The following is a 15,791-nucleotide window of genomic DNA, read 5'->3' as shown; positions in this document are numbered from 1 at the left end:
ACAGCCACACATTGAGTTGCTATCTATGCAGCTCGCACTCAAAATGGGCGAAATGTATAAGAAATAGGCACACACACACATGCACTCATATATGAAGTGGAAACGTAGCAGAAACCATGCTCTCAAAGCCAGTAAAAACAGACATAAATTGTTCAACTCTCGCGCTCGCACTCTCTGGCTTCAACGGGGCGTTACCAACGTTGGCAGCCATGGCAACCAATCACCATACCCCAACACTAAACTTCAAATGCGTACAGGGTGCCTAAGGCTGCGCGTTGCAAACCAGTTGGACCAACTGCCCAACTGTTAATAAGAAGAATGAGTGAAAATTAAAAATAAAAGGTTTCACTCACACACTGACTCACATTTCTGTTGGCAAATGCTGACTGTAACAGCGATCGCTGTAGTGGTGGTGCCTGCAATGGTGGAAGCTGGGTGGGTATGCCTTGCAGCCAGTTTGCTGTTCGCGTTTCTGTGTTTGTTTTCATACCTTTTGCCCGCTCCCTTGTTCGTAGTGTTGTTGTTGGCTGAATTGGCTTCTCATATTCAACCATATTATAAAGCGCTCGCGCCCTCGACACCCCTCGTTTGTGTGGATATGCGTATTTGAATGCATGTGGAAGGGTGTGTGTGTGTAGTTGTGCTGTTAGATTGACTGGCCGGCTACTAGTAGCACGCATAGGTGCCTTGCCGGTTGCTTCACAGTCAAAATTGCTCTGCTTCGTTACTTTGACAGAGTGCTACCACGATGTTCACTCAAGAACTCGTCTTGAAACTCTGAAACTCGATCTGCTGTGGCGGCGTCAGAGCTAAGTGCAGCTCCGCTTTGCGTCGTCACTCAATACGGGCTATTGCGACGGCATCACATCAGTTTATCGTGCGGTCTTGCGGTGTGACAACGTGCTGTGCCGTTTCGCCGTTGATATTGACGCTTCCGTCGTTTGCTTCCTTGCTCAATTTGCGCTCGGATTACGTATTGATAGTTTTGTTTTTGTTCTTATTTTACATTGCCGTGTTTAATTTTCACTAAACAGATGAATGCACACAAGTAATTCACCTGCCGACGGCTCGTGAGATGGCCGCTTATCAGCTATGGCTGTTGTGTTGATAACCAATTGTGACGGAAAGCTGCAAGCTCGCGTCTCTCAGGCGCACAAACACACGTAACTGCAGACAGCGTGTGCAAATTAACGGGAGTACTTACACATCGCCAAAATATTATTTTCACTTTTAAGCATTGTAAATATGTGCAAGTGTGTGCATCAAACTGACAATTGGAAATTTTTAGTCAAATTCAATTGAAGATAAACAAAAAATGGTGATGAAAAAAGAAATTGCGAGAATCTGATGTTTGGTAATAAAGAAAAAATACAGAATAGTGCTTGAATAGTGTGCTAAAAATAATTAACAAGTAATAATAAAATGTCTGCACTGTGTTAAATACTTTCAAACACTAAAATTCGATCAATAATAAACAAAGGCAAAAGTAATAATAATCCAATAGAGAAATTATACAACTATCTCCTCTTGCTTAGATATAGTCCAAAGTGCTTTTAGCTAATTGACAAGAATATAACAAACAAATACAATATATGTACAAGTGCGTGTTGTTAACACAAACCATTCCGCACTTATTCCTGCTTAACCCACAACTCTCACAGTTTCGCAGCTAGGCGCTCCGCAGAGTTGTGGGCCCAAAATTTACATTTCTTTCTCAGGCTGGGATTACAAACCGCCAAAATTGTGGAGGCACTTAAAATGAAGGTAAATGAAGTTTAAAAATAACTAAAATAGTTATAATTATCTTGAAGAGTACATACAAACATTAAAAACGCTCTACTTCTTAGCAGAAATCTAGTTCGAATTGTAAATGCAGTGCTTGAAAAAATTTCACACCAAACCTTGACAAAAGTTATGTTGTTTATTTATAGGTTACTAGATATTAAAAATATTCAACTGTGCATTTTATGAAAGCTAAAGCTGTTGGATTCGCGAACTATGTAAAACAAAATGAAAGTTGAAGAAACATAACCAACTTCTAGTAAAACCGTCGGTTTAATGCATGCACGGCAAATCTAACAAAAAAAATTTATTCCGTCGGCATTTAATGTCTCCTTAATAACCTTTAATAAAAAAAATCCTGTACGTATTTCATAGCTTTAGATTATATTTGCGGTACTTCATAAAATATGCTTCTCGTTTGAACCCCAACATTTATATAAAATAGGAATTAACGGCTTCACCGAAGCTATAATACATTTTACACGTTCATAAAAGGGTATTGAAAGATCTTTATCTTGATTTTGATCGAGCATTATATGTGGCAGCTTTATACCATGGTAATCTGACCAATTGGAGATTGTAGCCTTGTTTAGGCATAATGCCAGTAAAGTTTCTCACAAAAAAACTGCATCTTGATCGATCACTTTGTAAGGAAGCTATATCCTACAATAGTCCAATATCGGTAGTTCTGGCAACCGAGCAGCTTCTTTGAGAGAAAAAAAGTTATGCAAAATTACAAATCGACATCTAAAAAACTGAGGGAGTAGCCCACTGACGAAGGACGGACATGGCTAAACCGCCTCAACTCTTCACACTGTTCAACTTAATTATTATGAGCTATATCACTAGTATCACTTATTAAAGGATATTCTATTATAAATTAAGGTTTTTAATTTCAAATTTCTTGGTATAAATAGTATCGCCGAAGTTGAAAAAGCTAAGTTGATAATTTGATTTTAAAATGTTTTGTATATTGTTTGAATTAGTATAAAAATTTGAAAAATATATTGTTCCCAATGTTCTATTCAGTATAAAAGGCATATTTGATATAAAAAATCAAATCTCTTCAGTTGCTGGCAGTTGATAATAAGTAGATATAGAAAAATATAAGTTCAAGATTACAAAATCATATTGAAAATAAATTGCAATAAACAAATTTTCAAAGTTTTAAAGAAAAACATAAAATTGTAATGAAAGGTTTTCACATATTTTTCAAACGGTGATTAACTAAACACAGTACGAGTCACTAATGCTAAATCATTTTTCAATCGATTTTTTATTATTTTTCCTAAAAAGCTAACGGAACAAATATTAATATAATACTAAAGTATGCGACTGAAATACACAATAGCCTGCAAGATGAAGCTCCATATTTATATGTGACTTCAATTGTTTAGCGCACAAAAAGTCAATAATCAATGAGCCTTAGAATCACTACTAAATATTCTGATAAAAACCGAAATGTGTAAACTTCATGCACAATTCCCCCACATAAATTCCTAAATAAATCTTAATTTACATTTTGGGCAACCCATTTATAGGCCACAAATAGCCGTCAGCACCTCGCCTAATTTGCTATGGTAATGAAATATTAGAAAAGGTATCTCAACAATAGACGCCAACCGAGAGGGCAGCCAAGTTTTTCAATGCACAACGCGCGCCTCATGCCCCAACGCCGAAATGGTAAGAAGCAGCCACGACTAAACTTCAGTCGCAAGTCTCTGGCGTAGTCGTAAATCTCATAAACCCGCTTTGTTGAGCGTTTTATCTCGGCGTTAACTATACAAAGTAATGCCGAGCATTTAAGCAAAACAAATGAGGGCGATACTTTGTTGTGGGTGGCAGACAACAACAACAATCACATGTACTTATATACTAACAGACCGCGATGTGTAAAAAAGCAGCCGAGTCACAAAAAGATGATTGTTGTAAAAAAGGCAAAAGCACCAATACGCCCAAAGCCGAGCGTAAAGAATCGTTGAAACACAAAAAAACCCGAAAACTGAAAACAACAGAAATGGCGCAGCGGGATATCGATGTATTTAAGCGAAAATATCATCGAACAAGAAAATCGATTAAACGCACGAAATCCATACAAAATTTTTCACAACACTTTTTTTGGATTCATTCCTCTTTTAATATTAATACTCATTCAATCATTTGTTAGATATTATATCGATTGAATATTTCACGCTTTTTAATTGCAGCAAAGCTTAGAGTTAAATTGGCTTGAGGGGGTCCTTTGGTGGTTAGAGGGCTTTGAAGTGTGGCATACGAATGGGTTTGCAAGACTTTTTCAATGATAGGCTGCCCAGCATCGATCTTAGTAAGAGAAAACATCTTTAATTTACATTGACATGAATAGATAGTGATAGAGATTGGTAAAGTTGATCCCGCTGATATAGGTCTGGAAACGTACGTATCAAACAAAAATGGACAGACAACATTCTAAGACAAAAGTTTTTAGGAAAAAATGCATCTCCATAAATTTTATAATTGCTATATAAATGTGTATTTTTCGCACATAATTAAATTTTTTTCATGACTGGGGTTTGGTTTTATTTCTTTTGGCTTTCAATCAGTCAACCGGCTGTCGTTACCTTCGCTGTTAGGCTTTTGGCGGCATCTTCTGTTCACTGCCTTTAAAAGTGCGAATAAACGTCTTCAAAGTTACCAACTGCTCAGTCAAATTGAACTGGCGTCGACAACGGATCTCAGCAACACTGCGTTGCACTCGCCTTCAACTATCTATAGAAGCTGCAGCATCATCCTCATTGTCTGCGAGTTGTTAGTATTTTTACTTCTTACACTTATCTGCCTAATAAATATTTCATGTTTTCATCACCTTGCCCTTGTTCTCAAAAATATCTACATACATACATAAGCGATAATGTAACAGAATTCACTCATCGATTGAACCCAGTGGTAACCCGTGCTTAAATAATTATGTGAAGTCGTAAGGAACAGGTGTGCAGTTAAAAGTTTCGATTTTAGATTTTTCTATCTTAGCTCCAAATTTTCAATATTATTTCAAGGACTCTAAAATTTTTTAAGTCGATTTTTTTTAGATCCCCCTATTTGTGTTGAAAATGACATCTAATAATAAATAATAATACAAATTTTACAGAAAATTAATCTGAAATAAAGAATGTCTGTTTTCCGGAAAAAAAATATGACAACAAAATTTTCAAAAATTATAAAAAATATTACTACTATAATTTGAAACACCAACCCATTCTTTCCCTACTGGGTTAATGCACATATCGATATGCTTGTGCTACAAGCGTCGGCGCTGAAGCGCGTTTTGCACATCCCGCCGCGTTTGGACGCACACTGTTCGTTCTGTAGTATGTCTGTCTGCTCAGCGGGTAGACAATTTTCATAAACAAATTTCCAATATCGCTTTCATGTTGCAGTTTTATGTTTATATTGTGCTAAGGTGCCTTTGTTGTAATCTTTTAGAGTTTTTATTTTATTAGCTCGGTGTGAGGGCGCGCAAGTCACTTGTATCAATTTATATCAACAGCTAATGCGATTTTCAATTAATCTTGCTCGCGCAATTTCTGGTTTTGTAATGCATTGAGCCACTTCTATACACCAATGTTATCGAAAAGTAAGGTGAATTCAAATCAATTTCATCCCCTTCAAAGTAATCCCTAACCGATAAAACGCACTTTTCTCTTCCTCAAAACCGTCGGAATAGTCTTTTTTCAGTGTAGCCTACAAGAACATCATCTAATCGGTTTTCGCACTCCGCATTGTTGTTATTGATGTTAGCTTTTTAAATAGCCAAAAGTCACACGGAGCCAAATTAGGCGAATATGGAGTTTGCGCAACGACATAAATCGAGTTTTCGGCAAAACAGTCGCAACTAATGCGATATGACATGGTGCAATATCGTGATGAATCAACCCAGCGTTGTTCTTCCGCGCAATAGTGAATTCTTATTACGACTACATATGTCTTTTAACGATTGGGAGTAATCACGTCAATCATTGTACGAACATTTTTTGGAATTATTATATCCAGAAATTTCAGTGCCATTCTTATGAATCTATAAACTGCCTGATTACCCTACAAAAACTCATAGATGTTATGAACAATCTAAGTCTGTTCGAACTATAGAAAGGCACATCCTAATCCATGAAATTGTCAGCGCATACGTCCCAATTTAGTTATCAAACGTTTTCAGGGGTCCAAGATTCGGTGAAAATAAAAAAACTTGAGCCTTGTTAGTTATTTGAGAAGTTCTATAAAGTAATGATTTTCAAAAACATTTTTTCATAAATCAAGTCTGCATATACATATTCGAGAATACCATATTCTTCGAACATTTTAAGTTTATTAGGCAAATGGTTTCAAAGATATGGGCGTATATTTAAGAATTTTTGAACTTAGCGTAATCGGTTCTCAAACTTAAACCAAGTTTATCTCTAGACGAAATGGCTTAACCGAAAGAAACCGAATGAAATTTTCCCATGACTTTTTAGATATAATATGGAGCTAGTTAATAATAAGTTTGAAGGGTAAACTTTTTCACAAATACGACTTTTAAAATGTAATATTTATATGGTTGTAAGATCAGTCATCCTTACCTGTATTCATTTAGCAGTAGTTTAGTAGTAATATTGTTTTAAGTTCTTGGGCGCCTTGTTAGATGTCCTCCAGGACATCGGGTACTTTATCCTGTATGAATCCATTTTTTAAAATATTCGCCGATTATTTGATACATTTCGTAAATGTTCAAATCGTTTTCAAAAGAGCGTAATATTTTCGAAAGAAATGGTTGGTATGGTTGGAATATCTACCATTAGTGGGATTAATAGCCTTGATTCGTCTCTTTAAATTTAAGCACAAAATATATTTTTGTCTATTAGAGAGTAAATTAGTTCAAAAATATCCACCAAAATATGAGCACATCTCTTCAGCGGTGCTTGCAAAAGCTCAATCATGCGGAAACTATATATTTCCAAGTTCATTGCATGCGCCAACCTTAAAGACAGCTATAAACCAGCTGGAAACCAATCGTTAACTTTGTCTGCAGCCATCAGCACTATCGCGCTCAAGATTATAGCAAACTTGTGTTAACCGATCAATAAAAGAAGTCGGAGTATTTGGGCAGAATAGTGTAGCCACTGGTTGACTTCCCTGGTGGATATGGTGTGTGGATCATAAGCGCATAGATACACGAACATATATTGGTACTTTGTAATCGAAATGAATATTCAGAGATGTGGTAGAGCTAAAAATGCACTTAAACACATGTGGTCGCATGCGCCGACATAAGCTCCCAGAGAGAACACAAAATCCAAAATTTTACTACTTCATCGCATTTTTGTGACGTTCAAAGGTAACTTAGCCGGCTCTCCTACTGCTGGTGCCCAGCTGGTGGAGTTAGTGCTTGAATATTCATTATTAAATTCATAAATATTTTATTAATCGTGGCGTCATATGCCATATAAGGCTGCTGCAACCGTATAAGTAGCCTGCATATTGCTATGAATATTTATATTAGAGCACTCGATCGAATTTATGGCATTCAAATTTTCTAGCCGTTCACAGCTTGCTCTTTTGCTGCCATATTTTTGTCTTTTGTGTTGTGTTTTTCGAATTATGCCGTTTAGCTGAACAAAAGTAGCGCCAATAAAACTAAACTAAAAAAGCAACTGAACCAAAAACAACAACTAGCCCAAAAATAACAACTAAACCAACAACAACAACTGAATCAAAATCAAAAAGTATATCGGTATCCATAGTTGGTATCATTATGGCCAAACCACATGAGCGAAAACAACTGTTGCTCACAGGAGCACCTAGCTTGGAACCAAACTGCATACAGAGACACACACATGCTCACATACATATGTATGTATACCATATATCGACATACTGGGCGCTTAACTGGCGCATACAATTATCAGTGCGCTTGTGACATATGCAAATTTAACAGCAGGCCCACATGCACTCATACATAGCCAGGTTATGATGTGTGTGCACCGCATGCTCCTCATCCATTTGTCGCCTGTGCCACCAGGGCTTGCAGTAGTGGGCTGCTAACTGCTTACCGAAAGACGAAATTTATTTGGCATGTTGTTATTTAGGAAGAAATGTTGATTTCAAATTTGTAACGCACACTAAATATCCAACTCGAATTGGTGTTTTGAAATTAACAAATTTAATGCTGTTCCTACGTACATACAAATGTACATATGCATATGTGTGGCGTCGTGGTAACATTTCATCGATTCGGTGTGGTAGGCAAAGGCAAGGGGTTGTGGCGAGCACATTTTCGGAGGCGTTGACATGCCCATTTACGGAGAGAAATCTTTGTGAGCGGGCGTAACAGCTTTTGGGCTGCTTTCCAAGTGGCTGACGTTGTTTGGTTTATAAATAAATTATGCATTTTATGTTTCTTTAAAATTAATAGAAATATGGCGACATGTCGGCCATACTAAAAATATGAACAAATTTTCTTTATCTCACAAAACTGTATTTTTGCTAATTTTTTTTTTTTTTTTTTTTGTATTTTAGAGTAAGATATTAGTCAAGTAAAAAGCTTTAAATTTTGTACTTTCAATTTGAGTTTGAATTTTCAATTAAGTCTTATAGCAACTTTAACTTTAATTCTCTAGCAGCGCTCTTAGGTACTTAACCGGTGATTTAACCGATAGTTGGCTTGCAGGGATAATATCATTACTGTTTTTGCTGAAAAGAAAATCCGGTAATGTTTGATTTTTGAAGGAGTACTGACACTATGCATTTACTTTTTCAGAACTTTATGAATTCCTATCTTTTCAGAGCAGACTTAAAAGTATTGCTTTACGAACATATCAATTTTACTGTCAGGGAGAACTTCTCGCTTCCAAGAAAAGACCACCGACCGATATTGTCTTCCTAATTTTTCTACAATCCGGCGACACGATAGCTTCCTCAAGCGGTCAAAGTAAGAATACTTCTGGTTCTGCTGAAATTTGGATATGTTTTTAATATGTTTTCTCAAGTCTCAAAATAAGCTCAGCATATTTCAGCTTCTGAGAAAATAAATATAATCGTTTTGAACTGTTCTTGAAGAATATAAGTCAGAAAATCAAAAGCTTAGGCCATGAAATTATTTGCTATAGATCATATCATCAAGGTTTTAATAGAAATTTTATATTTGACTTTTGAAGGCGCTGGCGCTAATTATGACGAAATTTCCATTAGAAAACCATCAACAGATGGGAAATAGGCTGCGTATCGCCTTGTCATTCTTTGTTAAAAAGAAAATAATAATCACCTTTCTTTCCACAAAACATCTTTAAATCTGCGCACCGTTGGCCACAAAACAAACGCCTCCTTGTTGGAGACAATTGCCAATATGCTGCGCGTGCCACCGACGGTCATACGAATCCAATGACAGTTACACATTTTTACACAGTACGCATAACAGCTTGTCCAGCTGTCCTTTCCTCTTCCGCATGGTTAGGAGACCACAACGCATATATACGGTTAATAAACCGATTTTCAAACAAAGGACAACAAACATTTCGTAATTGAGGCAAAGGCAACTGCACTCAAAATGCGGCAAACAGAACACATACACACACACACACAGTCACGCACAATAAGTCATGCCAAATGGTCAAGCAATGGGGTAAAGAGCAGCCGTCAAGCAACAATCGGCTTTACGCCGCACGGATACTCAATACTGATTTTCTAATTTTCAACAGATTTTTGAATACTTCCTTTGTTTTACTTTTGTTGTCGCACATATACTCTTTGGCAGGCACACACAAAAAACCAATGTGACAATGGCATAAAGGAGCACTCGAACAGATAAAGACGGACTTGTAGATATGTTTGTGTTATCCTGCAAAGCACATCAGCAAAGAATGAAAGGAAAAACAAACATCTTGACTCGAGTCAATTGGCAGTATCGATAAGCGGCAAGAAAAATCACACCTTTCTTACGGTGGCTGTCAATATGACTGCAGCGTGTGATCGGTCAGCGAGAACGCTTGCTTGCTTGGTGGGTTGGTTGCGCATGCGCATGCGCCTTCAATTCTTGCGCTATGCGGCAGCTAAAATAAATACGTACAGTAAATAAATATGCAACAACAACAATAAAAGTCATATAAGAAAAAATTTAACAAAAAATCCGTGCGCACAGATGGACGGCGTGAGCAGTGAACGGCTGGCTGGCTGTATGCATGCTTTGCCGCCAGCGCACCGGGGCGCATCTTCAAAGTCAGCATGATTTTTAGCAGGTAATTGTGAAATTTCCACAAAAATCTAGTAAAACCCAGAAAAAATGCGCGTTGCAGTGTCGAGAGGGGAGGCTGAAGGGTAGTAAGTTGTGAAACTGCAAAACACGTGACTTAACAACAGTGACAACAACAATAAAATACAATAGCAATGCTAACCAAAATCAAACCCACCGCAAAGCCTTGTAAATATAGAGGCACACAAGCATGACAATAATTCACACTCTCACCCAGTGAGACTCGAGTGCGTGTGTGTGTTTGTGGCAACCAACAAAGGACCTTTGAAGTGGCCTTTTGTGTGTGCAACAAATTTGTGCTACACGTACTTGCATTTGTGTGTGTGGTGTGCATTGAAGCATGAAAATCCGCAAAATAGCCTTTAAGGATACTTAGATGGGATACAAATGATGCATGCGTTGCGAGAAAGTCATCGACATGGCAAAAAATACTCTCACACACATAACTACATACATTTGTAGATGTAAAATATATTTTGCAGCATAAAAATATACTTATAGGCAACACTAATCTGCTTTGCTGTCTCCCTTGTCATACAAATAGATTGAGTCGAGTGCGTGCAAATCTGTATGTGTCAACGAAGCCTACAAATCATTAGATGACTGCAAATGTGTCTGTATACTCACTTAAATACATACATACACACGCATTAGAATAGCTGACTTTGTAAGTTGAGTTGGTGGAAATTGCAATGTATTGCATACGATATTATGGGACGCAAAAATGCTATTCTGAAGTAATTTACAAAGAATTATAATATTTTAAAAATTGAAAATTAGTTAAGATTAGTATGAGAAATTTGAAAATATTTTTTGTTCGAAAAACTTTTTACATACAATTTTTATACAAAATTAAAAAAAAATTTTATTTTGTGTTTTTTTTTAACTTTTTTTAAGTGAAGATTTTATAAAATAATTATATTCTTTTTTAAATTTTTTTTTTTTCAAAAATCCAAATTCTCCTGTAATAGGAGAACTAGGAAATTGTATTGTTAATTTTTGCTAAATATAGTTTAAACCTTTCCGACAGGGTAGGTTTCACACAAATTCCTTTATATGAATTTACATTTGTACCTAAACAATTGATTGTGCGCATTACTCTAAGTTACAATTCAACAATTGGCATGCCTTAACCAAACCAAGGCTGACCATTCAACACACGTAAACACATACTAACAAACACATACACAATTTATAGTGACAACACAAACAAATCGGTAATGCGCTTAAGCCCCAAAAAACTACTCACACCTTTGCATGCAGACCTGCCATTAAAAGGGTCTATTTGTGAGTATGTGCAAATAGATTTCAATAGATTTTTGAATTTCCAGCAGTTTTACTTGACTCTAAAATATCATTGACATCAATTGTTGCATAGGCTGATGATACAAAAGTTGATAAGCCATATTTATGGCAAAATTAGGGGTGAGTATGAATGGCGATTGTGAGCTAAGGCTCTGTCGAGAGGAAGCTTCAGCGCAGTGGTAATTGGCAGTTGCGATGGCGCCAGTGAGTCCCTACACATTTAAATAAGTAGTTGTTAAGTGGGACTCTTCATGTGCCTTTTCCCTATAATATACCTTATATGTATAAGTGAGTTGATATATTTTCACATGAAACAATCACTCGCAAAACGGTCGATTTTTGAGAATTGCAGTTACAAATTTATAGTTTTATACAGCTATAGAAAGCAAGAATGTGCATGTATACATTTATTTTTAAACATTTTTAGAATATTTCTAAGCAAAATATCATGATTAAGCTCTATATTACTAATAAGTAATATTTCTAATTTTATTTTTTTTTGTTTTTAATTATTGAATATATGAAGAATCTTTTATTAGGAAAAAATATCAATAAGGTCTAGCCTTTATATATGTATAACTATAGGGTTTTCTTGTTTGGGAAAACTTAAAAATTAAAAGAAACCATTTAATTTTTTACAGTTATAGTAAAGTGATAAATTAATAAATAATATTTCATTTTATTTATGTATAATGTGTGTCCTAAAAATAAAAACATTTAATATAGAAGAAAATGGTCATTACATTATCTTCGAAAGTTATTATTTATTAAAAATAGGTTTCATAAAACTCAATAAAAGGGCTTAGAAAGGGATCTCAGCATAAAATGTTTCTTTCATGCAGGATTAAAATTTTGAAAAGAGAAAAGTCAGATGCTGATATATCAGACGAATTCGTTTTGATTGAGAGAAATTTGTTTTTCATCAAAATGTCGTTCATATTTTGCGTTATTTTAAGTTATGTGGAACAAAAACCGCACCTGAGTACGACTATGTTCAATTGCATATTTTTGGGAGACACTTATATTCAATTTTTTTTACTTTACTACTCAAGGCAGTGGCGTAGCTACAACTTCGGACGCCCGGGGCCAAGGATGTTCTGCCATCTCCCTTAATCTATCTACCTATAAGTTTCATGAGGTGGGTCGAACAGAAGTGATTTTTTACAAAATATCTTCGATATTAAGTATATAAAATTTAGGAACTAGAAGCCATGCAAATTCTGAAGTTCCAAAATTCTCACAAATTTACAAGAAATCTTATTAAAAGCCATAGAAAAAACTCATCTTCTCCCCATATCTTGTACACTTTTCACACAATTTGCAGGAATTTTTGCCCGAATTGGAGTTTTTAAATACAGTTTTTGAAAATTTGGATAAGTAAAAGTATTTGTTCCCAGTGGGATATGGTAGACATTGGTAAGCGAGCAAACTAAACGATGCACAAAAGACAAATTCAAAGACTGAAGAGTATTCGAGTAAAAATTAATATATTTCATTGTTATTCAGATTATTACAACTCTTTATCTTTTAAAAAAATTTGTTGAAGTATTTTTCTGAATATTAAAAGACAGCGGCCCGGCCCCCTTAACCGTCTAATATGCACACCAAATAAGAAACTTCGAAGAATAATTATTTTTATTTTTACATATAAGAGACTTATTCGTAGCCTTTGAAAATTACATTTTAGAATTGTAAGGTAATATTTTAAATATTTCTCGAGTTCCATCAATCAATGGCCAATGTAGGCAATCAAAAGCTTTGAGTAAAATTGCACTATTTTACACCGGTGTCTAGGTATGCCTCTCAAATTCTATAATGAAGAGTAGTTATGACATGATTTAATTTTTAAAATCCTTTATATTGCATTATAGAGGGAAATGTAATGTTTTTAGATATGTACTGGATTATTGTGCATTGATGCATGCAGACCTCTGTATTATAAATAGAACAGAATTAGATGTGTGTTATAACTGTCATGAACAATTTATTTAATTGTCGCCATCGTAAATTCATTTATTTATGTGTCAATTAGCAAATGAGAAGGGGTAGATCTTAAGTGCGTAAATATGTATGTGTGTGTTGGTTTGCTTACAACATGTTGCAATATGGATAACAGTTGCATTGGTTTTTTGAACAATTGTAGGAGAGAGAATTACACAACTTACCCCAAAAATTAACTTACATATAAAACTTCATTAATATTGATTAACAAATGTAAAAAATGTTTTTAATGAGGCTTACAAATTGATGTACGGTTTAATATGGATATGTTGCGACCGACATTTTTTCAAGCCAAATACGATATTTGGAGTAAAAGCTGTGGTATCTCCGTTAACATTTAATTTAATTTCCCAAATATTTTTCAGCTGTAAATAAGAAGAAATTTTAAATGGCTTTTAAAATTTTATAAAACAGACAAAACTATTTTCAAATTTTAAATTTTTTTTGGAATTTTACACTCAAATACTAAAGACTAAAGCACCAAACTTGATTTTGATTTGAACATAAAAATGCCTAAGAATATCAAAAATTTTCATGGCTACAAATATTATAGTATGTAAATATAATAGTTGTATGCATTTACGTATGCGTTCGTTTGGAGATATGTATCAGAGTGCGCTGATGTGTCGCTCACCTTTGATTTGCTTAAAATGTGCAAACGAGCGATAACCATTTACAATTCAATCAGATTAACTAGTTATAATGCCATGTAATCTTTATTGAAGTCAACGAAATATGCCGCCGCAAACGCACAAGACAAAATCCCCTTTAAGTGCAAGTGTGTGTGTATGTATTGAAGGTGTTTTGCGTTTGAAAAGAAACGCATCTTAAAACAACAATTTATATTAAATCAAATATGTGCGGCGGCGGCTTTTAACACCAGCTTCTTAAGAAGACTAGCGTTTTAGGCACACCGGCGACCAAAGGTGACGCCACGACATACCGATGGACTATTGAAAAATTATTAATGCTGATTTATTGATTCGTATTAATAAAAGCAATTGAACAGCTGCTATTTTCGATGGCGGAAGAGTAAAAAGGAAATAAATTTTGAGAATTTAAAAGTGATAATTTTTCAAATTATATTTACTTTTGAATGATATTTCTTCATATCATTGATTATTAGTTGGTATACAATATAAAAAATGCTTTTAGTAATGTTTTATAAGATATTAATGACATTTAAGAAATTATAAGAAGAAAATTATTAATTTTTATACCCTGAACGGAATGCAATAAGTTTGTCTCGAGGTTGGGGTGTTTTTGAGAGATCAATCGGAAATTTAACAATATTGTTTTTTTCACGAGATATTTTCACGAAATTTGGCACTGATATTTTTTAAAGCAGCGGTATAATCCGCGAATAATTTCTCAGGTCGGACCGCTTTGTCGTAAAACTGCCGTACAAACTGAGCTTTAGTTCTTCGTAGTTGACACGTCTTCCTGTTAATATAATCAAATGAAAAATTCTGTTGAAAAAAAATTGTAGAAATAGAAATTGAGTTTCAAAGATATTAGCTTCATTTCCGAGTGAGGTTTTTTCTTACTCCACCGACAGTATAATAATTAATAATATAATACCTTAAAAAGACATCTGGCGTTATGAATTTTTAATTTTTATTACGAAAGTTTTAGACATTCTTGAAACCTCACTATCAACTATCGCTTTGGTGTTGCCCTATTGCTACTCCTAATGCATATGCATGTTTCTTCCTATTCTTTGGTTGCTCGCTTTGAGTTACGCCAATGTCGATATACATATACATAAGTATGTATATTTGTCATTTAGTTGAGTAAAATTTATTTCCCATCAGCCACATCAGATTTAATCCACCGAAGCGGCAATTTCTATGCGCATAAATTTAAATTGCAAACGCAATGAATATAAACATTAAATCACAAAAAACAACGCATAATAAAATTTTACCTATAATCTGTACAAAAACTACCAATATGTACTATAAAATACACATGTATATACTAGCGAAATGCCAAGATTTTCAAAGGCAAAACATCTCACATCAATTTCACCCAAATGCGCATAAATAAATTCTACAACAAGTCCGAGTCGATAAATATTGAGCTATAAAACCGATTTTGGCATTTAAATTCAATAAACCAAGGTGATTCACTCATGTTGAATGGCATCTTTGAAGTACACGCGATTTTTTTATTTTCTGTGTGAATTGCATCAAAAACTGTTTTTGTATGAGTTAATGCCATTGAGTGCTGTAAGCGTTTTTATTTGCTATAAAATATATTGTTGAGCTATAAAGCCCATTGTTTCATCCATATATAAACAAATTTTAATGCGGTATTTTCGCTTAATAGTTTTTGTCAATTGATTTGCTGGTGGTTTTTTAAGTTATTCAATATTATTTATTGTTTTTTTACTGAACGGCTGTTAAACTTTGTAGAGAAAACAGCATTTTACATATTTTTA

At 34.7% G+C, this 15,791-nt stretch overlaps 1 protein-coding gene across 2 annotated transcripts in view; it reads left to right on the top strand.

Moving 5' to 3' along the window:
- The first annotated feature begins 1,355 nt into the window (after positions 1–1,355).
- The window catches only part of LOC108971583 (LIM/homeobox protein Awh), a 43,860-nt gene continuing 29,424 nt past the window's right edge, over positions 1,356–15,791 (top strand). For both annotated transcript variants that reach the window (XM_018937753.1, XM_018937752.1), the window contains exon 1: positions 1,356–1,764. In XM_018937753.1, coding sequence (XP_018793298.1) covers positions 1,759–1,764 — 6 coding nt within the window. In that variant the 5' untranslated portion in view covers positions 1,356–1,758. The remainder of the gene's footprint in view (positions 1,765–15,791) is intronic.

This window comes from Bactrocera latifrons, unplaced genomic scaffold (genome assembly GCF_001853355.1).
Source record: "Bactrocera latifrons isolate USDA-ARS-PBARC rearing strain unplaced genomic scaffold, ASM185335v1 scaffold_35, whole genome shotgun sequence".
NCBI lineage: Eukaryota > Metazoa > Arthropoda > Insecta > Diptera > Tephritidae > Bactrocera > Bactrocera latifrons.
This window is presented reverse-complemented; position numbering and strand designations above follow the sequence as displayed.